This window comes from Cucurbita maxima, unplaced genomic scaffold (genome assembly GCF_002738345.1).
Source record: "Cucurbita maxima cultivar Rimu unplaced genomic scaffold, Cmax_1.0 Cma_Scf00006, whole genome shotgun sequence".
Lineage (NCBI taxonomy): Eukaryota > Viridiplantae > Streptophyta > Magnoliopsida > Cucurbitales > Cucurbitaceae > Cucurbita > Cucurbita maxima.
Genome location: NW_019272022.1, coordinates 124,693 through 150,266, shown reverse-complemented (window position 1 = coordinate 150,266; position 25,574 = coordinate 124,693). Strand labels below are relative to the sequence as shown.

The following is a 25,574-nucleotide window of genomic DNA, read 5'->3' as shown; positions in this document are numbered from 1 at the left end:
GGAGAGAACAAACCAATTGCCTCACAATAGAATAAATATATGTTGGAAGAATATGATGAACAATCAATAAAGCAATAAAAATTCCAATTTAGAGAGAGCAAGACTTTATAAAAATTTAGATGGAAGAAACTATGAAAGTTGTGTGTTCTAAAAATAAGAGAGAGAAGATATGGGTTTAAATAGGAATCATATGTCAAAAATAGGAATTAATACAGCCAACTAGACCACTAAAACATTTCAAATAATTTATTTCTATCGGGAAGTAATTGAAAACTCCCCCATTTGTTACTCTTCCAAACTTAAAAGTGTCATATTTTGATTGGTCTTTGATGTCAATTTTGCTGCTACATCATCACGTTGGTATCCTAGTACACTTGGGTGGACAAGATGAAGAGCCTAAAAATAGGCTTGTCACTGACTATTTGTACTCCCTCCATATTTTTCAGGTTCTTCATGACTCTATTTGGATACGATATAAATATTTGTGTATTATGTTTTTAATTCCTTTTGTCTTTATTCGGGTTTTTTTACATCATCAAATCAACCCTAGTCGCAATCTGTGTTTCGAACCAGCTTTGAAAATCAGGTTGTGATACATTAGCCTCAAACCGGTAATAAACTTGCTTTCCTTCTTTACCCTTGTATCCACTAACTCGAGTAAAAAAAGAGTTAGGTGAACTCCTTCTCATATTCATAAACAGAGTTATCCATGTTGGAGGTGCAAACAAATAAATTACAAGTAAATGAGAAGACTATTAAATAGATTAAGATATTTGCCTATAATACAAGTCAAATATGATAACTATGTTGAACGGTAATAAAGATATTTGTCTTCCATAAAAGGTCAAATATGGTATTGATAGTAAACCGTAATGGAAAGCAAATATCTAGATATTTGCTTCAATAAAAGGTCAAATATGTTATCGTAAACGTTAATGGAAGGCTAAATATCCTTAACACCACTTGCAAGTTGAGCGTCGAGTTTGAACGAACGTGAAACTTGGAAAAAAATTTGAAGAGATGTCAATACATAGTAGAATCGAGAAAGGAGAACCATCAGCAGTCAGGTGTTGAAACAACCATGGGTTGTGGGCTATAGGATGCAAGATAGAGGCTTCAAAATTAGGTCGATGACTCTATTATCATAAAAGGGCAAGAGACAGATAGAGAGAGGGTTTAATGGTGGCGGTGAAGAAGGAAGGATGTACATGGTAGCGGTGAGAGCAATAGAAGAAAAGGATAGATAGAAATTGAAAATGTGGACTATAGGATGTATTTTAGACGAAGAAAGAAAGAGAGGGGTGAAGAGGGAGTGGGGTCTGCGCCTTGTGGACTAATTTGCTATCGAGCAAATGAGCACGAGTAAGAATATCTCGAGCATATTTTAACTGACTAATAAAGAGATCATCATGAGTGGGTGAAGAGCCATAATAATAGATCCAAAGATAGTGATTCTATTCACAACACCACCATTGACAGGAGTGAAGGTCGGCAACAGGGTAGTAGGCAGAGCTGGTGGAGAAGTAGCCAACGCCATAAAAGGTGGTGAACTTCCAATGGACGGAGAGGGCACCACGCCCACCGGAGCATGGGATGAAGGCAGTGTTGAAGCATAAGATTCGTCACAGTGGGCAAAGGAGTCGATTTTGACGAAGAGGTCGGCGTCGACTTAGTTGGCAAAGAGGCCTGTACGGTGCTCGAATTCTAAAGGTAAATCTTGTAGAAGGTTGACAGGCTTGTAGAGATTCCGTATATTTCCGATGAGAATGCTGATAAGGATCTTGAGGTTAGGGTTTATGTGAAGGATGAAGGGCCGATTGGGAAGAAAATAATAGAAGCTATGTTGGCTAAGGGGAAACCAATTATGTTGGAGAAGATGATGTTGTATATATAGAGTACGACAAAGGGTGGACCTGCAAAAGATGATTTGGATGCCAAAAATGTGGAGTCAAAGAGTAATCAATCGGCTCTGCCTGCGGCAGCCATGACGACTGCCCCTACGGCGGCGTCAAGGCTAGCAGTGGTGGTGGAGAAGAAGATGAGAAAAGGATTCAAAAGCTATGTAGAAGAAAGGTCTGGGGTTGATAAACCAAAGGAGTTTTGATACCATGAACATATTTGCTAAAACCACGACACCTAAATGATGGTGAAATTCTGTATTTATAATCATCAAACAAATTACAAAGTAAATGGATACAAGATATTGCCTATAATAAAAGGTGAAATATGATACATATGGTGAACCATAATGGAAGTCAAATATCTAGATATTTACCTTTAATAAAAAATCAAATATGGTATCTATGTTTGACCGTAATAAAAGGCTAAATATGTTAAGTCTCGTAGGTACCTCCTTTCTTGCGTTCCACCTTCGTAATCCTGAGATAACTGTCCATAAACACGAGCATCCCTAAGATGTTCTTGATCCTAGAATGGAGCTTTTAACCTTCCTTGTTGGTCACTTTATCTCCCTCTTCCTGTTGGAACCATTAAGGTCACAAGGAGGGTCACTGTCGCCATTGGTAGCAGAAACGAACGAAGAAATGCTCGCCGGAGGAAACCTTGCTGGAAAAATATGAAACCGCAAGAAGGAGAGAGACGTCTAACATGCATGTATGTATGTCATGTGCATCAAGATACTTCCCATTATGTTATGTTCGTATGTACGCATACTTTCGATATTTATGTTCGTCATGATATCATGCGAGTCTTTCCTTTTACATGGCCTCCGGTGATGTGTAATGCATTTGTTCGACCAAGGCAGCCCTAAGGGGTACATATACGAGCCCGTCTGGTGGGTCCATGTGCACGTACGTAAGTCATGTGTGAAAAAGTACCACACATCTAACCTTGCACGGAACTAGAAAGAGTCCAAGGCCATGTGACAATTTTAAAAGATAGTTCCTTACTATGTTATGTGTGTGCTTGCATTGCTAACCCTAACAACAGGTGATTTACTAATTATTTCTTAAAATATTCATGAAAAGCTAGGGAAGTTAAAATAGGTTCGGAATATAATTATCATGCACTGATAGAAAATTACTACATGAAAGTAAAAAAAAAAAATGTAGGTGAATCAAGGATTGAAACTGTGAATGTTTGATTAATCCATCACACCTAAATAGTGTGAAAGTTATCTTATTTATAATAAATGAATTACAAGGATATGGAAATAGTAATAAATGGAAAGATACCTATGATAATAAGACAAATATTAGATATTTGACTTATAATAAAATATCAAATATAATATATATGGTAAACTATAATTTATTACTAAATATCCTTAACAGAAACCCATGTGGTTGGAAGATGAAATGACAGACGCAAGGGAAATGAACAAAAACTGAGTAGGGCTGGACCACACAAATAAGCCAAGCCAGGAACCAACGGTAAAGCTACTTCTTCAGCGTCAATGGATCCCAAAACCTAATCCTGCTGTTAAATTAAGTATGTTTTAACAGTTAAGGATGGTTGGGAATGAGTCCTACGTTAGTTAATTTAGAAAATCATTATGGGTTAATGGGTTAATGAGTCCAAGTTAGTTGAACGTGGGCGTGACTGATGTACAAGTTTACATCGCTGCTTGAACGTGAAGTGAACAGGGAGAGGAAGATGATGAGGATAGTGGAGAAGCTTGGTCGCTCACGTGCGATAAAAGGACCAACTTGCGCCTATTATTATTATTATTATTCTCATTCTCATACATATTATTTTAACTTTTTTATATTTTCAAATTATTTATTTTGATGGATCAATATTACTATAATGCAAATTTAGGCAATTTTTGGGACGAGGCCCAACTCATTTTCTTTTAGAGTCCTATTCATTATTTACCATGCATTCGAAAATTCCTTTTTTTTTTTTAAATCCTAAACATGACTTTCTACAATGATATGATATTGTCCAATTTCAACATAAGTTCTAGCAACTTCGCTTTGGGCTTCCTGTGCGATTACTCGTACCAAAAATAAAACATAAAACTAAAGAAAAAGAAAAGAAAAGTCTTTAACAAAAAAACACAAAAAAATTAGGAAGAAAAGAAGGGGGAAAAGTGGGATCCAAAATCCCAATTATTCCACCCTTCCCCTCCATCACACCCACTTCAACAACAAAATCCCCTTTCTCCAATAAAATCAAAATGAAAACCCCAATTCCAATCCCTCTACTTTCATCCAACGTTCCATGCTCCTAGCTTCAACATACGAGCAACAATGCCCTCCCACTCTCCCAATTCCCGGAATCAATAACCCATTCCAGCACCAACCCTAGCTACAAGCTCCTTCATCCTCGATCATCAGAACCCATTTTGGTTCCCATTTCTCATCTGGGTTTTTTGATGGAGAGGCCGATCAAAGCATCGCAATCGTCGTCCACAAGGGTTACCTATTCGGTTTTGCCGCATCAGACCCCCAGGCTTAGAGATCATTACCTTCTCGGCAAGAAACTCGGGCAGGGCCAATTTGGAACCACTTATCTCTGCACTCATCGACCCACAGGGGCCCTTTATGCCTGCAAATCAATCCCCAAACGCAAGCTCCTCTGCAAAGAGGATTATGAGGATGTTTGGAGAGAGATTCAGATCATGCACCATTTGTCTGAACACCCTAATGTTGTTCAGATCAAGGGCACTTATGAGGATTCTGTGTTCGTCCACTTGGTGATGGAGCTTTGTGCCGGTGGGGAGCTTTTTGACAGGATTTTGCAAAAGGGTCACTACAGCGAGAGAGAAGCCGCTAAGCTTATTAAGACAATCGTTGGAGTGGTCGAGAGTTGCCACTCTCTTGGGGTTATGCATAGGGATCTCAAGCCTGAGAACTTTCTGTTTGACAACCCTGGTGAAGATGCTAAGCTTAAGGCCACGGATTTCGGGCTCTCCGTTTTTTACCAGCCAGGTCAGTTTCTTCATTTTTTAAACTCCTTCATTTTATTCATGTTCCCCTTGTCATCATGTTTGTGTTCTTTTCTCTTTTGGTCTCATGTTTTATTTGTTATATTTGTGAGCTCAACTGTGTTTGATTGATTCTCTTTGCCGCTTTTTACTTCATTTGTGTCATTAAAGAAAAGGAGTCAAGAATATGTGCCACATGCCCATTATTTATATATACTTTCAGCTGTTACTCTCTGCAGAATATACTGATTATGTCCAGCCCTTTAGGTACCTTTATGGAAGCGTAGGCTTGTAGCCAAGATGAGATAAATATCAACTAAAGCAGCCTTCAAGTTTTAGCCTCTTTTTTTAGCTTCCTTGTGAGTTGTGAGTGGCATGTTTTTTTGAAACTTCGGTGTTAAATATGTAGATATTGCCTGCCCAGGATATCAATCCTGAACCTTCCATTAAGGTTCATGTTTCTAAAACCATCTCTTTTTGGCTATTTGCAAATGATGATGTGAAATTGTAGGTGCAAGGTCATCTTCAAAACTACTGTTTTGCCGACTGAGATTCCTTATTTGAACTCATGCATAAACACTAAACTCCTTTTATTTGTATATTGATCTGAAATTAATTTAACCCTGGAAATTCTTCAAATTGACCATCTCCAGTTTGTTTTTCAATAACATTCTTTAAATGGTCTACCTTAGTGGTCAATAAGGGCCATGTAAATAATAAAAGACTTAGAGGTCATGGGTTCAAGCAATCGGTGGCCACCTACCTAGGAATTAATATCCTACGAGTTACCTTGACAACTAAATGGAGTAGCATTATGCAATTGTCCTGTGAGATTAATCGATGTGCTCGCAAACTGGTCCGGATACTAATGAATATACAAAAAAGAAAAAAAGACATAGGCTTTTGTGCAAGTTGATATTTTAAGTTTGGATTGTTCTGTTCAAGCTATATGCTTCTCCTTCTTTCTTCAGTTGAAGGTATGTTTTCTTATAAGAATATGTATTCATTTGTCTGTTTATGTATTTTTCTTTGTAGGACAATCTTTCTGTGATGTAGTTGGAAGCCCCTATTATGTTGCTCCAGAAGTGCTCCGTAAGGAGTATGGGCATGAGGTTGATGTGTGGAGTGCTGGTGTTATCCTTTACATCTTATTGAGTGGTGTTCCACCTTTCTGGGCAGGTATATAACTACAAATCTGGACCCAAAATTGTTTTTTATGGGTTTTTTTCCCCTTATATTATCTCTAAGGCTTTTTCCCCTCGATTTTGTATCTCGAACAGAAACTGATTCTGGGATCTTCAGACAGATTTTATATGGAAGGCTAGATTTCAACTCTGATCCATGGCCCAGCATTTCAGATGGTGCTAAAGATTTAATCAGGAAGATGCTCACAAGAGACCCAAAGGAGAGAATCTCAGCCCATGAAGTTCTTTGTGAGTGATTTTAGACACTTTACCGGAGAATTGTTCTTTCCGCTCCGTAACAACGTTAAGCTTTATATAATTGCTTCTAACTTACAAGACTGGTGTTCTTTTTGGAGTCAAGGTCACCCATGGATTGTTGACGACACTGTTGCACCCGACAAGCCTATAGATTCTGCAGTTTTGTCTCGGCTAAAACAGTTCTCAGCAATGAATAAGCTGAAGAAGATGGCTCTACGTGTAAGATTTATCCCTTGTAGGGGTTTTCCTATATAATCTGATAAACTAAAATATTCTTTACGAGTTCATCCTATACCAGGAATATTTTAGTTTATCACTGAAAATGATCTCTCTGCTTGCATTCTCTTATTATTATTATTTGTTTCGATGTGCATATGTTCAAGAATTCGGATCACTTTTCTCAGCGATAAGACCACGAGTAATGTGCTTGGGAACTAAAGGGCCAAATAGGGGAGAGCAAGATTTATCTCATGACATTTTTCTCATGGCAATATGTATTTCTCTCAAATTTTCGACATCGTGGTTGGCAGGTCATAGCAGAAAGACTGTCTGAGGAAGAAATTGGTGGGTTGAAGGAATTGTTTAAAATGATCGACACTGATAACAGTGGCTCAATAACATTTGAAGAGCTTAAAGAGGGGTTGAAAAAAGTGGGCTCTGAACTCATGGAATCTGATATCAAGTCTCTTATGGATGCGGTATATAACTCGTAAATATAAAACATCATGTTTAAGGAAATCTGGTTTTGATTTTATGTATTTTGGTCAATTTTCAATTGTAGTGTAGATGACCTGCGTTTATCTTGCTGCCTAATCTATGAACAGGCTGATATAGACAACAGTGGAACCATAGACTATGGTGAATTCCTTGCAGCTACATTGCACCTCAACAAGATAGAGAGAGAGGATAATTTAGTGGCTGCTTTCTCCTATTTTGACAAAGATGGTAGTGGTTATATCACCATTGATGAACTTCAACATTCCTGCAAAGAGTTCGGTTTGGGCGATGTCCATTTGGATGAGATTATCAAAGAAATTGATCAAGATAATGTAAGTCCTTTTGTTTTGATGAACATGTTCTTGTGTAAACCTGAATGTGGAGTTTGCTGTTGTACTCTACAAACTTGTGGTTTGCAGGATGGACGTATAGATTACGAGGAATTTGCAGCGATGATGAAGAAGGGCGATGGAGGAGGTGTTGGTAGAAGTCGAACGATGAGAAACAACTTGAACTTCAATTTGGCCGATGCATTTGGAATAAAAGACAAATCTTGAAGTTGGAAGTTGGAAGTTGGAAGTTGAAGAGGAACGAAGTTGAAGCTGCGTAGGTTTGTAAGTTGTATAGTTTGGGTAGGTGTTTAAGTGCAGAAATATGTTTTATTATCACGCCATAGCTTCAATGAGTAGGAGGAGCCTTTGGATTTGATTTTTGGTTTGAAATATATGGGTTTGTGTACTGTTGCAGTTGTTGAATGCGAGGGCTCTGAATTTTCCTGACATTGCATGTCAATTCAACAATGTTTGTAGAAGGAACTTGTTATTATCAAAGAGAAGAAATTAAACAATGGTATCATACTTTACATCATTTCATGCAATGTTTAACATTCTTCTTCTCAAATCACATGCCTTAATTTCTAAGTTGCTCCATAATCTTTGCTCTTTCATACTTCAAGGATCTATGCAAAGTGTCACGGTTGTATAATCTTGACATGCTCACGATAACTTTAAGGAGAATCATGTTGAACCTTAGGTAAGGTTTGATTTCACCAACATCGCTTGTACAGAATTCACGTTTGTTCGACCACCCACGTCGCTTGTACGTGCATGTTCAATCCAATTTGTCTCTACATCAGGCCAAGTCATTCAGCTTGACCTTGTTTCTACTCAAAGCCAAGGTCTCACAATGTGACTCGCTTCTCATTTGTCATCTTGGTTCCCAATTGACATGGCTGATACGTCTTGACATCATCTCAAGTTTCAGGATGACGTCGGCTATCACAACTCACTTGGTCATGCCATCGAGAACGAGCCCACGTGTTGCTGATCTCATCGGGACATCTTGAATATCCATCCATTCGGGTTTTATTGAGGCATTGGCCCTCCCATGCCCATTTCATGTCATTTTCGGATATTGTACTGGATAGTGGGTGCATAATTCAACCTCTGACGCACGGGCTGAGGTGCAATAGCGACACACTTGTGCCGCTTAGTACTGTCCTTGAAAAACCCATTTCAAAGAAAGTCGCTCGAGACACTCGCCCTCGTTGTGACACACTCATGTGCCATAGGGTAGCTCTCTTAGGCCGCACGGCCCAAGGGTGGTGGAGAGCTGACACCATACCTCTCCCTATAGTACATTTTGAGGCAATTTCAAAGTGGTGGGTGTAGACATGATTTTGGTGAACGAACATACGTGTCTAATTATCACAAAATTTGCAAGCTTTTATATTTCATATGGACGAACTTGACTCTAGAACCGTATGCCCAAATTCCTTATTGAACCTCTACTCTCGAGGTTAAGGCCCAAGGCCCTACTTGGTCCCTTCAACCAACCTATCTTTGGCACTGTTGTCTACTTGTTGCCATTATCTTGCTTATGCCTCGACTTCTCTTCAACGCTTACTCTGTATGGTGTGTTAGATGATGCACCGTCCTCCTCGGTCGCATCATGGGAGTCATTTGAGGGTCGCCACTTCTTTTGTTGCAACGTGAGGATCACAACCTACTTTTTTCATACTTAGTTTGTAATACAAGACATGTACACCTGTTCCCACTCCATTTTCCTCTTAGTGGGCATGTTTTAAGAATTTGGTCTTTTGGAGATTGAGTTTCCCTTGTTTTAAGAATGAGACCTACCATAATTGTATGAGTCCATTATAAGTTTTTAGAATGCTCAAAAAAGAGTTATATATCTAGACAATAAATCTAGATGATCACAAATGTATGGTTCATATTGTCTAGCTTCTATTATAAATACCTCCCCACTCCATCGAGCTTTTTATCAAAGAAAAAGCAAAGCATAAGATCAGTATAAAAATACTCCGTAAGTAACCTACTTGTAGGCTCAAATCCCATCCATCTTAATAAATTACCATAGGCCTTTCTCTAGCCTCTATAAAGTTCAAGCCTAATTATTAAGCTATTTGAGCCTTTGGAAGGCCTCGAGATTTTAAGCGGTTCTCATGACCATCACAAACCCACTCTAGGTCTGAATGTGGTTCACCCATTTTTAGTATCAGAAACTATTGGACAACATATCTTTGCTCGAGGTAAATTAACTTAACTATTCTGAGATACTACCTCATAAAATTTGGGTTAGGTACTACCTCATAGCCACAACAGTGAATGACCACTTTTAAGTCGAATTGGGGTGGAGCATTGGGTCGGGGTCAAGCAGTCATTTCGGGTTGGGTTTGTAGGTTCGAGTCACCATTTGTCAACACGGTGCGTAGCGCACCTCTCAACTTGGCATGTTTTCATCTTTGATGGGTGACGCGGGTCCTTAGATGCTCGACACGTGTCCCCTCTCCTTTAGAGGCATATTTTTTTTTTTTTTTTGCATTCTATCATCAATGTTTATTATTTTCTATTTTCGGTAGAATTTCGTAACTTTTTCTCCTTAACCCGATTTAATTTGATTCCTTCGTAAAAGTTGTAGAGTTTTCTACTGGCTATCAAAATAATTTTCATTATGTTTCATAAAGTATGGAGAGAAATAATTTTCATTCTTGTGGCTGATTTGAACTCCATCTTTTGTCACATTTTGGCAAAGGTTCCTTCCTAAAAATTGTGATATCCACCCTAGAATAACCAGAATAACGTACTTCCCTTTTAGAACCTCATTCTTCTTAAATCTCTCAAATCTAAACAAATATTGAGAACCAAAGCTCGAAGCTCTTACCGAACTTCATATGCTCTACGTTCTGAGTAGGTTTCATAAAGGGATCATGCCTGAAAAGTGACTCGTTGTAGCTGGATCGGAGTACCTTTGACGGTAACCTTTCCTCTCCAACTTCCTCTCTCTCTCTTCCCTAGTTATTTCCTTTTTCTCCACCAACCCTTCATAAACTCTTCCCTATGAACTTGAGTTTCACCATTTTTTTTTTTTAATTTTTCACTTTTTGTTTTATTTTTTAATTTAACATTTATCCCTTTATGTCTTTATCTTGAAATTCCTCACCCTATTGTTACAGCTGCCTTAAGAAAGGACAAGAAACTACGTAGATAGATCGAGTAGTTGGCAAGTACGTGGGGTTGCTCCTCTAGATGTTGACTGTATGGTAATTGTCGTGGATAGTCACTAGTTAACTTTATACAAACGTGTTTAGACAAAGATATCATACTATCCTATGAGATTTGATGAAGTTGCGCCTCAACCCTTGTTACCGGTCATTTGCTAGGGTGGCTCTAGAAACTTACCCAAGTATGAGAACCAAAAAAGTTATTTCACCCAAAGATGTACACTAGAACCGGTGAATAAGTTCCAGGCTTGTCAGGGTCAGTGATAAGTAAGAAAATTACTCGAAACTTTAAAGTCTTCTAAGAACGCTCAAATAACTATAGAATTGGGTCCATACTTTCTAGTACCTAGAAAAAAAGTTTATAATAACTAGAAAAATTGAATGCGATAAGAGCCTACAAGTAACTCTCACCATTTGCACACCAAATTAGCTCCAAGTTAAGAGGGACAAAAAATAGGGGTAAAATAGTCTTTTGAAACTGGAAATGGATAGGAGGATAGGCCTGAAGTTCAAAACCAGCAGAGCCATGGCCAAAATTAGCCCCAAGCACCTTGAAGGACTGTTCCCATGGCGTCTCTCACTCTTTCCCTCTGCTCACATTTCGCCTCTCATTGCCGAGTCTCCACCAAGCAGAATTTTCCTTCTTCAACCCCAAATTTCCCCTCAAATTCCCACTATGATTCCTTCAATTTTGCCCTTTCTACTTCTTCTTCTTCCCACAAACTCTCCTCTTCTTCGGTTACTTCTTCCCACTCTGCATTGCCCTTCCTCCTCAAGTCCTCCGAGTCCGAAGCGGCGGTAATCGAGTCTGAACTTGCCGCTTCCCAAACTGTTGAAGTCCCCTCGGAAGAGGCCCCCAAGCGCGAGGAAATCTTTGCGGTAGTTATGGTCAGTGTTTAATTTCACGTAACTAATTTCTTGCATTTTGATTTCAGGTTCTCCTTTCCCATTAAGTCACTTTTGTTCTGTATTTGTGAAAAATGGTGGATTAATCTGTTACTGTTACTCTTCAGATGGGAATTTTGTGCTGCGATTTACGTTTATTATACGGTAGCATTGGTCATTGGTTTGTGTCTGTGTTTTAATAGATTGGATCCCGCCAATATATAGTCTTTCCAGGACGTTATATTCATACCCAGAGGCTGAAAGGAGCTAACGTCAATGATAAGGTGGGCTTCCTCAATACCTTACTCGTTTTATATTGGATTGTCTGAGTATCTTAGTCTGTGAGTATGAATCTTGCATTATGGAGACTTAGAGTATTCTTGCAGCGTTTGAACTTTATGTGATTTGCATTGTTGTTTACTCTCTGCCCTATGGATAATGTAGTAATGTTCTTCTGCCCTTAGGAAAGTAATTTTAGGAACTGATTGAGAGACTTTTGATACTATTTGGGTAAAGTTTCATCTCTTATTCTAATATGCTACCCTTGTTCAAAGTGATGGAGTTTCCATTTTTTAATTTTGACATTATTTTAATCCTTCAGGGTCCTAAGCTTGAGTTGTTAGTGAAAATTTGTCTCTAGCATGTGTAATATATAATATGAAGCTCATATATAGCGTGCTTAAATTAGATAGTTTGAGCAAGAAGCCATCTATGAACATTTGATTTATCCATGAGGGATTTGAGATCTGGATTCCTTTACTGACTGCATAGAGGAACCTTTTTGGCTTTTCATTGTTAGTATTATGATGGTAATTTATGAACTTGAGGCTTTGAAGGACTGCTGCTTATTATTTCGTGAATGGGGTTGCTGCTTCACATAATGGATGCTTTCTGTTGGACATCAAGGGGAAAAAGTGTGAGATGGTAAGTTAGAGCTTGATCTTGGGTCAGGGACAGTTTGATAGGAGCTTCTTCGTAGGCTAAATCTTTTTCCTCTAGAACATATAATCCTTAGCCATTATTCTGTTATAGAATTCATCACATAATTGCGATTCTTTTTTCAGATTTCATTGGATGACCTCTTTATGGCCAATCGACCATGAATCTCGAGACTTATTTATCCTTCTTCTCTTGTTTCAAAGAGTTTTTCTTTTCCCTAACCCTAGCAATTTTGCTCGTTCATTAATGAACTCTCAAGTCTTGCAACCCTTCTTTGTAAGTTTCTTTTTGCTCATTTTGTAGTCTTTTTCAGCTCTCTGGCCCTTAAAAATCTCAAAGAAGCTTAGGTTTTTTCTCCTAGTTGATCATTTTGGGAAGGATAGATAAAGATGTTAGTGTGTCATTTTGAGACCATAGTAGTATGTTCTATTGAATAAGGTAACATAAGATTTTGGATCATGTACTTTACTATAAAAGTTTGGAATAGACTTCTTGAAACGTTTTGTGCTAGTTTGGCTTCATCAACCTTCTAGAAATTTGAACTGCATTGTTATAAGATTTTACTTTTTCCTTCAACAAATTACCGCCAATCATATGCTTAGCAGTCTCTTTGATGTTCTTTGGAAAGCCAGTGGATATTGAGGATTTGGATGAAGACATGTTTACCATTTGGAAGCAAATTCGCCATTGTGGAAGGGATAGTGAAAATAGTTTCATCTCTGTCTTCTTCACTTTTTGCAGTAACACTTCGTAGGTGGTTATGGAGAGTGCTCCATTCTTCCACTTTTAAGAGCTTTTCAATTCAACGGATTAAACGAAGAAATTAGCTTAAAAAATGTAATGAGAGTAACTATGGACCAAAATTTAGTTGAAAGCCACCACATATGCACATACATTCAGGTTTTACTTCTTCCATTCCACATTGAGTTACTAAATGAACTCCATCATTGTTAAAAAACTAATAGATTGATTATATGATAACAAACAAATCTATTTATGTGCATGCTGTGTTCATCTTAAAGGTTTTTTAAATTTCTGATTGTACAGATAACTCTGAACAAGGTTTTGCTTGTGGGAACAAAAACTGAGGCATACATTGGAAAACCCATAGTGACAAACGCTGCTGTTCATGCCGTTGTCGAGGAGCAGGTAATGCATCAGCTCAGTGATCATCCCCCTCATAAGAACAGAACAAGCTTCTTCTTTTCTTAGATTGTCTTCCTGTTTTTGTCTCTCTTCCTAATTGCTCATGTGTTCTGTTATTCAGGGATTAGATAAGAAGGTAATCGTGTTCAAGTACAAGAAAAAGAAAAACTACCGAAGGAACATCGGACATCGTCAGGTATTTCTCAGTCTGTGCCTCTCTCTACGCTTGTATTACACAATTTTGCATTATGTTCTTAGTGTTTGCCTTGTCCACCGCATATCTCTCTCTCTGTCTGTCCGTTGCCATTCAACTGCTTCCATAGCTTCAACTTCTGAACTGATTCACAGATGATAGGAATGTTTTATGTGCATTCGTATAGAGATATTCTTCCTTGTAGTTTCTGAATGTGTTTGACTGTAATGCTGCAGCCGAATACACGAATTAGGATAACGGAAATCAGTGGATATCAAGACTATCCCGCATCCACACTTGAGTCGTAGATACAATTTCTGATGAACTGAATCAGTAGATTTGAAGATCTTAATCCTTATATCTTGTATGTCAGTTCTTGTGAATCAAATGTTTCAATTCAGTTATTTCAATCTGGTAATGATTCTCAAGTGACTCTACTGTCAATTTTTTCAAACAAATTTGTTGCTAATATGGACTCCTAGAAATTTACCAATTTATAGCTTATTAATATTAACGAAAGGGTATGCTTATCTTTCTTTTGAATCAACTATCTTGAATCCCATATGTATATTAATCTATAAGATTGTTACCATTAATCTTAAACTCTTCATTTTGAAACCATCAAATAATGGTAGGAATAATTTGTATCCATCAATTTAAAAGCAGAAGATAAAACAAATAAATAATAATGTGGAAATCTATAAAAAAAAAAAAAAAAAACAAAACAAAATATAGTTAGTTTTTAATTTGTAAGCTGTCTAGAGTCTGAATGCTTTTTCAATGTATAATAATAGAGCAACATAAATAACCTACTTTGAGTATAATCAGTGAGCTCCTAACGTGAATACAAGTGTATCTTCACCTAATATTTCATTTCAAAGTCTCCAAACATCTGCCTATTCATCCACTGAATGTATAATGTGAGCTATAACAGCTTGATTGATGGTGTCATATCTGTAAACAGCTTGATTGATGGTCACATCTGCATCCGACACGCCACGGTATCACCATGGTTAGTATCATCAATCACAGCACTTGAAACCAATAGCAATCTGTACAGAACCAGGAAACAAGAGTGGGTTGGTGTATAAGATGTAGAACTAAGCCATGGAGAACATACAAAAAAAAAAGTGATTTCAAAAGCCAAATCCGATTGAAACCAACGTTCTCAGTGTCGTGTAATGCAAATGGTTTTAAAAAGTGCATACAAAGATCAGTGAAATTTATATCTTGACTGCATCTACTTTGTAGCATCAGAAAGATCCCCACAAGGTCATCCCTTCAGATCATTGTGGTAATATGGGATCTTCAAAGTGACAAGTTTTGTTTTGAAGGTGATAAACAAAATGCCACAAGAATTCAAGCTACAAAGACCTGTTATAGCAGCCATCCATACACATGGCTCGGGCAGAAATGATGAAGCCCAAAAAATAGCCTTCATTCGTATACTCGCTTCCTCTTTAGAAGTGTAGGTAGAATGGAGATAAAGCCAATAAAGAAAAGCACAGACAAAGTTTTGAAATCATATAAATCCTTCACTGATTTCAGATCCCCCAGTGCAAGTCCAGCCTGAGAATAACATAATCAGTCATCAGTTTGCTAATTATTCAAACACATTCATACTTATCTTTCTGGTCTCATATGTTTTAGAAGCTTGCAAAGAAAAAAACACAGCTACGAATGTAAGCTATTTCGAGAAGTTGATAAAGAACCTAGACGATCTAAATATAAAACTAATGTCAGGAAAATTCCAGCCAAATATGGCGCTTCTAGAGGAAAAACTACATCACCGTAAAGAAGAAAAGTTCGAAGATAAATCTATCAATTTTCAAGTACTCGAACAATATTTACATGGAAAGCAATCTATAAATCTATCAATACAGCTGACACAAAAAGATTGAAGATAATGACATCGGAAATTGGTTAGTGATAGAATGAAAGACAAGAGGAGAAACAAATGGCAACATCAACAATGATAGAAATGTACCCTGACTGTGATATAGGATGCCGGAACGAGGCCAATTAAAGTTGCCAAGAAGAAAACATGAAATGGGATGTCCACAATAGGTGAAGCCAAGTTGATAAAAAGGTTTGGTAATGTTGGTGTTATCCTTAGAAAAAGCATATAATTGAGCAGCTTTTCTCGATGCTTCGCTATCTGGATACTCAAAGCCAAGCGTTCAAGGCAACATTAGATGCGAGCCAAGCGTTCAAGGCAACATTAGATGCGATTAGAGAGTACGTACACATATGATGGAATTCGAATAAAAATTAGAGTCACTAAATACCTCTGTCTGGAACATTTTCAACTTTTCCGGCCACATCCAATACACTAAAGGTCTTCCAATCAGCTTAGACAGAAAAAAGCAAGAGCATGCACCAGCTGTTGCATTAAACACAACTAACAGAAGGCCCCTGATAACACCAAATAGAGCTCCAGCAAGCAATGACATGAAAATTGTTCCAGGAATCATGAATGTTTGCATGAATACATAAGTGGAGCAATAACCTAGAATGAATTGTGCTGGATGATCTTTGGCATAATTTGCAAAGAGATCCCTGGTGAGTATAATTAAACAGAGAAACCAATCAGGAGACAACAAATGGAGCATTAACGAACCTAATGCTGAAGAACTAACTCAAAATATATTCTGCAATTTCAAGTGTTTATACACAATCAAAAAGTGTTCCTCGTCCATTCTACATTAGCAAGAAACCATCCTCATCTTTCATAACTCCAATCTTAATCCCAAAATTGTTTCAAAATCAATTTCCTTCAATCACAATATCTCCACCCCGTCCATATTTCCCCTTCAAATTCACGAGATATCAACAATCATATCACAAACCCCACATGGAACAAGGGGAAAGAAGGGAATAAAATGGCATAATACGACCCAAACGTAAAGGGGCAGAACAGAATCAGACTTACTTGAGCACCCGAAGATCCGAAAGGGTCCTAGGGAGCTTAATGCTCTGATATTCTGCAGAAGGCATCGTCAAGTACACACACACAAGGCCAGTGAAGCACACGAGGAATATAGCAAGAGCTGCAGCTAGCTCCCACCTGGTTAATGGAAACCTCTCATATTTAGGCTTCTTCGCCGTCGGAGAGTCATCTTCCTTCAGCTTCTCCTCATCCCTCACCGCCACATTCCTCGAAGCCGCCATTAACCGATCGAACTAAATATCCCCCCCTTCAATTTCACACGAATAGAAGGAGGACTCAAAAGGGTCACCCGAGGAAAAAAAAAGGGGGGTTCCCAACGAAAGAAGCTAAAGAACACTGATGCGACGCTTGTGGTTTATCAAACGTGAAATTGTGGTCAACAAAAACATCAGTGAGACATAGAATGAAGACAGATCTGGGAGTTGGGAATTTGAGGCAATCGCTAGTGAGAAACGGGAGAAAATAGTGTGTCAGAATTGAGAAATTGGGCAATCTGTGAACGTAGAGAACTTGGGGGGAATTTGTGAAAAAAGTGTTTCAGTGGGGAAAGAGGTTCGAAATGGATGTTTCCATGGCCTTACGCCACCGTCTGATCTCGTAGAGCAACGGACGACGACGGTGAACTCCTTCAATGTTTTGACCCTTTTCTCTCTCCTCACTCCGTCTTTCCTCTTCCACCGCTTTATTTATTTATTTATTTTTTTATTTATTTTGGAAATAAAGAACTCAATTTAGGCTTACTAAAATTTTAAATTACTTCATTTTTCTTTTTTCTTTTTTTTTTTTTGAAGATTTTCAAAACAAAATATTTTTATAATTAAAAAAGTTAGTTTTTTTCTTAAATGAAAATGGTTATTATTGTTTTATCAACTTGGATAAAAATTAACCTCAAAAAATAAAAAAAATTAAAAAATTAATAGAAGCTAATTTTAAACTTTATTAAGAGTGATTGCCTTAAACCATTGAATTATTAATCTTATAATTACTTGAATCCGTTCTAGGTAGTCTACATCTTCACAGACATGTCGATTTCACTGAGCCTCTCTTCAAGACAGTACCCAGATCGTTACGCTTTTCGCGCGGGTCGAAACTTACCTGACAAGGAATTTCCACTTAAGCTTTAACTCTTAACTCCAATTACAAGACCCTTTGAGATTTGTCCGACCTATATGGATCGACTTCATAGATCAATTATAACAACCCACTTTTCAAAGTTTCAAATAATAGACCGTTACATGGATTCTAAGGTGAAAAAAACGACAAGATTTTTCAATTTTAAAATAAATGAGAAACTAAAAAAACATCCAAATACATATAAATTTTAAAAGTTACAAAACTATTAAGTGGGAGTTAAAAATTACAAAGCATATACAAAATCATAAGGGTTCCAAAACATAATCAAAACTATAAAACACATAACACGGATCTAAAGTCCCTCCTGCAACGCACAACCCTGCATGCTCACACCCAGATGTAGACTATCATCGAAATTTATCATATTCAATGTTTGTTAAGATTATGTGTTCATTCAAGTTCCTAAAGTTAGCCAATGCCATGATAATGCGTTAATACTAGTCTTACGAAACTTTCATGGTCATATACCCTACACACTCCTGTTCCAATGATGTATATTATCCATCAAAATGTTAGTTTAGGATTTTAGATCCCGTTAACTTTATAGTCCTACTCTCCAAGATCCATCTAGGTCATCACCCTTCTTACGCATAAGTCAAGGTGTCATCATTTATCTCGAACTCTAGGTGGATCTAGCGAGTATGGAAACCTTGTAATTAATTATTTAATTTTTAATAATAACTTTGATTATTTTACTTGTAATATAATATTATCTGTTGTACGAAAAATTTAAGGTTATTAGTGTAATTTTCAACAATATGTGACATACATATTAGAGGATCTTGTTCATGTAATAACATAAATGGTCTATAGTAAATAGATAGTGTTAGGTGTCTTATTTTGGTAACACTGTTGATAACCCAGATTATAATTGTTACAAATGATTTGATCAAATTGCTCATATGGAGATATGTGAGTGGAAGTATCCTATATGATGAGCTTGAATAAAAACTAGACCACAAAATGTTTAATATCTCTTTATAAATTTATTAATTGAGAAGATTAATATTTCAATGGATGATTGTATGCTACTCAATCTTATAGGTGAGTTATAAACTCTGGCTTATAAGAGTCTGTCCTTTGATTTTCATTGGTCAAAATGACTTTTGTTGACGATTCAATATGCCTACGATTATGAGAACTTGACCAAATAGGAAGCTTGAAACATAATTTCACGAAATGGAATTCACTCCTTATCATATCATATAAGTAGATGAGTAGTTCCCTTAAATGCTAATTTCAGGACTTGGAACAGTGGTACCTCGTCCTCTCACTATCTCAAGAAGAACTTGGTTTATGGTTGGGTTATAAACAAATGGTTAATTGAACAATCAACCATACTTAAGGTAGTAAGATGTAATTAAAGGGGTAAACTGGACTTTTGACCTAGCTATAATTACAAACAACTCATGAATACTTGACTAAATAGTAAATATTATATCAATGGATACAACTTACCCTACAGGTATACGCATGCAACTTTAGGTCTATAATAGATTGATCTTACCCTACGGTTATACGCATGCAACTTTAGGTCTATAATAGAGTGATCTGTAGTTAACGAATGAAAATTGATTAATTAAAGAGTTAATTTAATTAATTTTGTATTATTGAAACAATAATTTGTACTCCATAAAATTTCATTTTTAATTCTATGATATTATAAATATATTTTATTTAGAAGTGTTTAAATTAATATTTGATATATTAAATATAGAAAGAGAAAAGCCTATTTAACTTAAAATATTTAAATTTATATTTAATATATTAGATATATTAAATGTAAAGGGAGAAAAATATAACTATTTTGAAGGGTTTATATTAATATTTAATATATTAGATATATTAAACGTAAAAAGAAAAATATATTTTTTATATTTAATACATTAAATATTAAATAAATAACGTATATTAGATAATGAGAAAGGCTATACGAGGAGATTGAATCATTAGTAAGCCGTTTAAAGACCCACCAAAACTTTTCCATATTTTTTCGATGAGTCTATTTAACCATTAGTTTATTTTAATTCTAATTAAATCAAAGACAATCTCAATGATCTATTGCATTTGTTGTATGAATGAAGGGTTCCTTTTCAATATGGAGGAATCGCCACTCTCAATAGGTAATCTCTAAGTCTTCTTATAACTCAATACTGCCTACTAGTAAGAGTTAGGGAAGCTCGCTAATAGTCCCTAACAAATTCCATATTCCTTTGTATTTCCAAGTCCTTATATAGTGTAAGGCTGACTTTCCACTAAGCACAATGGAAGTTCTTTCGATAGTACTCTTTGACGTGTCATGGACCCTAAGTGGGTGTCCTTGTAATCTTACACACTAAGTATACCCTCACCAATCGAGATAAGTTCACGATTAGGAGTTGCATTCCAATTGTTCCTATATAGTACTAATCAGCCCATAAAGTCAAAATAGACTTTAACTCAAGAATTAAGAACGGTAAAATAGAAGTTAAGCCTCACTAATTCATTATGTATATACTCTAGGTCACATAACATCAGATTAGTTATACATTAGGGCATAATCAAGTTTTTTAACCTCCCATCATGCTTCTAGGACCCTAACGAGCAATAAATAATTATCAACATGCATAGTTATTATAAAGCATTCATAAGTATCATGCGATGGTCCTAACATTATTAACAAATCATTCCGAGTCAAATTCAACGTAATGAGTTAAATTCAACTAAGTGAAAGCTTGAAACATGCAATCAAGCTAAACTATGTAAATATTCCATATCCTAGATTTAACTATTCATTTTCATTCTCATTCTTGTTCAAGTCTTAATACATTCTAGAAGTTATTATGCCAAGTCTGAGCCAATTCCTATCAATATTTGTTGCATCCAAACTTAGAATTCTTTGAAATTGCTTGAAGGTGTTTTAAGTTGAGTATAGCCTTCAAACCAAAATGGTTTTTATGAGAATTGACTTAAAAAGAGGTGAATCGGTCAAAATAGTGTACAAGGTTCAAAATTGATGTGACTAGTTCACACATCATCGTCTTCTACCTCTAGCAATGATGATACCCGTGTTTAGTTGGTTTCTAAGGATGAAAACTTGAGTTCATCTGGAGGCTATAACCATTATCCCATGGGTTTCTTCATCAAAAGTGTAGTCGTAGGATATTTAGCCATGAATTATGGTTTACCATATATGTTCTTTATTACACGAAAATATGTTGAATGATTGAGAATATTTAGCCTTCCATTATGGTTTACATAGGTGCCATATTTGACCATTTATTAAAGGCAAATATCTTGTATTAACGGGTCCCGGCATAAGGGGCTCCCAGAGTATGCCCACTGGATAAGGAAAGTGGCCCAGCAGTGTGCGAACTAGCTGGTGAGCCCATACTCGCACGCATGGGCTATGTGTAGAGTATATGGTACACGTCAACGATTACCCGTTAGGACTACACCGTAGGGAAAATGAAATGAAGCGAAATAATAGGTCCCGTTATTTCATTGCATGTGTTTGTTGCATAACCCCAATAGGGGGTCACTTACTGAGTATTCTAGAAATACTCAATCCTCATGCTACTTTTCTGTTTCAGATAAGAACAAGGCACCCATGTGACATCGACGGCGGCATCGTACACCCCGGGACCGTGGCACATCCATAGGGTAGTTTTTTTTCCATTTCATAGTCTAGGTTGAATTCGGTTTGCATCATTAGTATAGGTTAGTATAGGTTGAATTCGGTTTGCATCATTAGTATAGGTTAGTATAGGTTGAATTTCAAAGGAAAGCAAAGATCAGATCAAGAAGTCGAGATTCAGGTTCAGTAGCAGGGTAGTATAAAACGTTCATTTCGGTTTTGTTCCTTTTCCTTTATTTCAATAATGTTATTTTTTTTTCCCTTGTAATCATTTTCTCTTTCACGAGGTAATAAAAGGCGAGTGTAAGTCGCATTTATGAACATGACCCATTTAATGTATATTCTGCATTTTCAAGGTATAGTAATAACCTTAGATTAAATAGGTAAAATTTTAGGGTCGTTACAATATGAATGACATGAAATTACGATAAATGATGTAACGACCCTAAATTTCCACATATCTAGGGTCGCCACTAACGTCCCATGCTCATCTATAATGCAGAAATGTAACTCTTACATGAACATCATTTATAACGTAAACTTCGAAAAACGTTTAAAACAACTTCTTCTCTGGAAAACACAACCATGGACTTACGTGTTTCGAAAACATCTTTAAAACGACACAACAAAAGACTCGAAATAAAATAAATAAGCGTTTAAGTTTAAAACATCCTATTCTAGCCTAAGTCTAAGAAAATAAATACCACTATCCTGTGCATGTGTCATGATCTCGAGTTGCGATGCCGTCATCAACCGTATAGGAATGTCTTGCCTTAACCTGAAAAATGTAATAGCACATGGCTTGAGTATTTAAAGAAATACTCAGTAAGTGATCCCACTATTGGGGTTAAATGCAACAATCACATGCAATGAAATGATGGGATCTAACTTTCGTTTCATTTCGCTTCGTTTTCCCTACGGTGCTGTCCTAACGGGTAATCGTGGACGTGTACCATTTACTCTACACACAACCCATACGTGCAAGTATGGGCTTACCAGCTAGTTCGCACACCGTTGGGCCACTTTCCTTATCTAGTGGGTATACTCTGGGAGCCCCTTATGCCGGGACCCGTTAGAACTAGTGACCGTCACGGCAGCTCTATGCAAAGCATAACGATCGTTGTCCTGCCATTGGATGTACGCGTCCGTACCCTCAGGATGGGATAGGGGTATCCCCCAAATGCATGAACACACATAATGCATGAGGTCCCCACTAGTTCTACAATTTCATTATCCTTTAATACAACCCCGCTAGCATTAAGTACATATCATATCATTTTTCATATCATTTCAGATATCGTTCATCATTCATATCATATCATTTCTCAATCTTCCGTTCTCAAATCATACATAATTCTAACGAGGTTATATTTCATGTCATTTGTCATAATTTCATGTCATTCATATCATGTTGTATACACACAATTTAAGAGATCTAACATAACGTTCTATGCTTTTAACATAACATTTCATCATATACACATCATACCATGACATATTGCATCACAATGTATCATATCATAAACGAGTAATAACGTAAACACTTCATAATCATATTATTCTCTAACTTATCATAGCCTTAAAGTTCTTATACCTATCACAAACATATCATTACGTGAACGTACCTCAGTCATATCATCACAAGAACGTAACCTAACATTATCGTTCTATCAATCCTAACACTATCGTTCCACCAATCTATCACAAACCTATCCCTTTCTACTCGTAGCCTAACCGTATTCTTCCATCAATCTCTCTTATCCATATCACTCTCCATATCACTCTGGTATATAACCTAACCTTAACATTTTGTGAATGTATTTTACTCCTATCGTTACATTTTATTTTGTGCATCTTTCTCATATCCTATCTCAAACATATCATTGAACACATAGTACCGTAATTATTATCAAACAATTCACCTATTATAACATATACATAACAAATAAGAAGCATATCGATTCATAGACAATTCACACATTTCAATATATATGACACATGCAAAACCATGGGGCACGTGTCAACATCAAATATAACCATGCCGATAGTAAGGTCACTTACTTGGTTAGCTTAGGCTAATGTTCCGTCGTTATTCTTAATGAAAGTCCATTGAAATCCAAGTCAACCTATGTGAGCCTATGACATCAGTTTCAAGTTTAAGCCATTGTAAAATTATGATATTTAAGACTAAATTTAATGGAGTTCCTTGTCCTCTAATATTTACTGTTTTATTTTTTTTTTAAATTCTGTTCAACTCATCTTTCCTCAATCTTCCATTATGTAATTATTTTTAGAGATATTATGGGCCAATTTTGTGAATTTATTCTTATTTCCCAATCTTTCATTTCTATTTTTATTTCATTTTTTTCCTTTCCTTCTTTTTCATCTAACAGTATTATGGATTTCCATCCCTATTTTGTTTTTATCTTATTTCCCTTTGTCTTCCTTCTGATTTAATTAACAATTATATTCTTAGCTTTTAATTTAATCGATTCATTAGGTTATTTTTTTTTTAATAATTCATATAAAATTATTGACAACCTAAATCACAACAATTCGGGAAATCTAAAATATAATTCGTTGTAATTTCCTAAAACTCATACAAAATTTTTTTCATTTAATCTCTAATTCAAAACTAAATAATTGTAATCAAATTAATATTATTTAATAAAATTAAAGGAAGATTTAACATACGACCTCTTCTAATGACATATCTCCTCGACCGAACTCAATGACTTAAACCTCTTTTTTTTTCTATTTATTTTTTAAGGAAGAAGAAATTGTGATAGGGGTAAATCTGAAGTTGTTTTTATAGAAAAGAAAATGAATTCCTGATTTGTTGACAGATTTATTTGTAGGGAAGGAGTGGTGAGAGATTGAAGGAAGGAGGATGGATAAGTAATTACCAAATGTTTTTTTAATATTTTATTTATTTATTTATTACTATTATTATTATTACTATTTTATTTTATTTTATTTTTTCGGGTTGTTACATTATATACCTCTAAAAAAAAAATTCATCCTCAAAAGTGCTTTAATCTTGGAATAACTTGGGTTCTTAGTCTAAGGGTTCTTTGTTAAGTCTTGAAGTACAACTAAAGAAAAATTCTTAACAAGGGTACTCTAATCCATATGAGTAATAAACATTTATTTGCATGCATAAAACTTTCTTAAGCCTATCACTTCCTATTCATAAAATCTTTGATTTTTTATAATGGGTCTTGATGGATAGCTATGTATTTTAAATCTTAATTCATACTCCAAAATTTTTATAATTCCTTAAAGTCAAATTATATGAGACTTATTTATGATATTGAGTCTTCTAGGGTCTTGAAAACGTAATAGAATTTACATAAGGGTATTTTGGTCATTTACCACCCCAAACCTTGGTTTAGTTCTCCCACATATTCTAATGGCCTTGTAACTTTGTGTAATCCCTTACACCATGTCATAAGGCTCTCATCAAATTTCATGTCATTTAGAAGTTACTTTGGTAAAAAAAACTAGTGGTACATAATTATAGGGGCATTTTAGTCATTTTACACCTATACTTGGTTTAGCCCATTATCATAATCTAATGATTACCAAATTTCGTACATAACATTATCATGCCATATTGAGTATTCTTCTAAAATTTCATGGACAACATAATTCACTTAAGGTTTGTGGCTTAGGCACTTCATTGAAATAAATGTTCATATGTACAATAAGGTTGGAAAACTTACATAATTCCTCACTTTTTCTTTTTGCACTATGACTCCATCTACTCCATTAATAGTTTGCCTAGTTTCTGTTTTACATGGTTTTCCAAATCAAATTCTCTAAACTTAGCTAGAGGTTCACTAATTGACCTTTTTGTCCATACATCCTCATAGTCTCATTTTAAAATACCTGATCTCCTCCTACACAAGAAAATTGTTGATAGAACTCCAAAATGTCACTTTCTTTTGATCCAAATTTTTTTTCTCTCCTTATCATTAAAGAAAGACAAAGAAAAATTTTAGGGTAGAAATATCCTCGAGAATTTCTCTTAAGATTCGAACCCATTGCTGATGATAGGACTAGAATAGATGTATATATATATATATATATATATATATATATATATATATATATATATATATATATATATATATAT

General features: G+C 35.9%; 3 protein-coding genes across 4 annotated transcripts; 2 read left to right on the top strand and 1 right to left on the bottom strand.

The window, feature by feature from the left end:
- Positions 1–4,339: 4,339 nt before the first annotated feature.
- LOC111480569 (calcium-dependent protein kinase 11-like) lies at positions 4,340–7,917 on the top strand. Its single transcript, XM_023125689.1, has 7 exons — positions 4,340–4,895; positions 5,927–6,070; positions 6,172–6,324; positions 6,437–6,552; positions 6,864–7,031; positions 7,158–7,382; positions 7,470–7,917. The coding sequence occupies exons 1-7, from the start codon at positions 4,340–4,342 to the stop codon at positions 7,605–7,607; spliced, it is 1,500 nt and encodes a 499-aa protein (XP_022981457.1). The 3' UTR covers positions 7,608–7,917.
- Positions 7,918–11,092: 3,175 nt separating this feature from the next.
- On the top strand, positions 11,093–14,255 carry LOC111480675 (50S ribosomal protein L21, chloroplastic-like). Its single transcript, XM_023125838.1, has 5 exons — positions 11,093–11,461; positions 11,662–11,742; positions 13,445–13,546; positions 13,665–13,739; positions 13,973–14,255. Exons 1-5 carry the CDS (start codon positions 11,141–11,143, stop codon positions 14,042–14,044), a joined length of 651 nt encoding a protein of 216 aa, XP_022981606.1. The 5' UTR covers positions 11,093–11,140; the 3' UTR covers positions 14,045–14,255.
- Positions 14,256–14,450: 195 nt separating this feature from the next.
- On the bottom strand, positions 14,451–17,341 carry LOC111480654 (uncharacterized membrane protein At4g09580-like). Of its 2 annotated transcripts, none has more exons than XM_023125808.1 (5): positions 16,669–17,341; positions 16,025–16,295; positions 15,724–15,894; positions 15,111–15,305; positions 14,451–14,788 (listed from the first exon to the last, which is right to left on the bottom strand). In XM_023125808.1, the coding sequence occupies exons 1-4, from the start codon at positions 16,905–16,907 to the stop codon at positions 15,174–15,176; spliced, it is 813 nt and encodes a 270-aa protein (XP_022981576.1). In that variant the 5' UTR covers positions 16,908–17,341; the 3' UTR covers positions 14,451–14,788; positions 15,111–15,173. The 2 variants fall into 2 exon arrangements, with proteins under 2 accessions (XP_022981576.1, XP_022981577.1); XM_023125809.1 differs by having other exon boundaries at positions 14,451–14,718.
- Positions 17,342–25,574: the final 8,233 nt, after the last annotated feature.

What these genes read in the sequence shown, in the direction of transcription:
- LOC111480569 (XM_023125689.1), top strand. Translation starts at nt 4,340, where the DNA reads ATGGAGAGGCCGATCAAAGCATCGCAATCGTCGTCCACAAGGGTTACC. An exon ending in CTCCGTTTTTTACCAGCCAG is followed by an intron (nt 4,896 to 5,926) that starts GTCAGTTTCTTC and finishes TTTTCTTTGTAG; the next exon opens with GACAATCTTTCTGTGATGTA. An exon ending in TGAAGAAGATGGCTCTACGT is followed by an intron (nt 6,553 to 6,863) that starts GTAAGATTTATC and finishes CGTGGTTGGCAG; the next exon opens with GTCATAGCAGAAAGACTGTC.
- LOC111480675 (XM_023125838.1), top strand. Translation starts at nt 11,141, where the DNA reads ATGGCGTCTCTCACTCTTTCCCTCTGCTCACATTTCGCCTCTCATTGC. An exon ending in GAGCTAACGTCAATGATAAG is followed by an intron (nt 11,743 to 13,444) that starts GTGGGCTTCCTC and finishes CTGATTGTACAG; the next exon opens with ATAACTCTGAACAAGGTTTT. An exon ending in ATGCCGTTGTCGAGGAGCAG is followed by an intron (nt 13,547 to 13,664) that starts GTAATGCATCAG and finishes TCTGTTATTCAG; the next exon opens with GGATTAGATAAGAAGGTAAT.
- LOC111480654 (XM_023125808.1), bottom strand. Translation starts at nt 16,907, where the DNA reads ATGGCGGCTTCGAGGAATGTGGCGGTGAGGGATGAGGAGAAGCTGAAG. An exon ending in TCGGATCTTCGGGTGCTCAA is followed by an intron (nt 16,296 to 16,668) that starts GTAAGTCTGATT and finishes TATACTCACCAG; the next exon opens with GGATCTCTTTGCAAATTATG. An exon ending in CATCCTATATCACAGTCAGG is followed by an intron (nt 15,306 to 15,723) that starts GTACATTTCTAT and finishes TGTTATTCTCAG; the next exon opens with GCTGGACTTGCACTGGGGGA.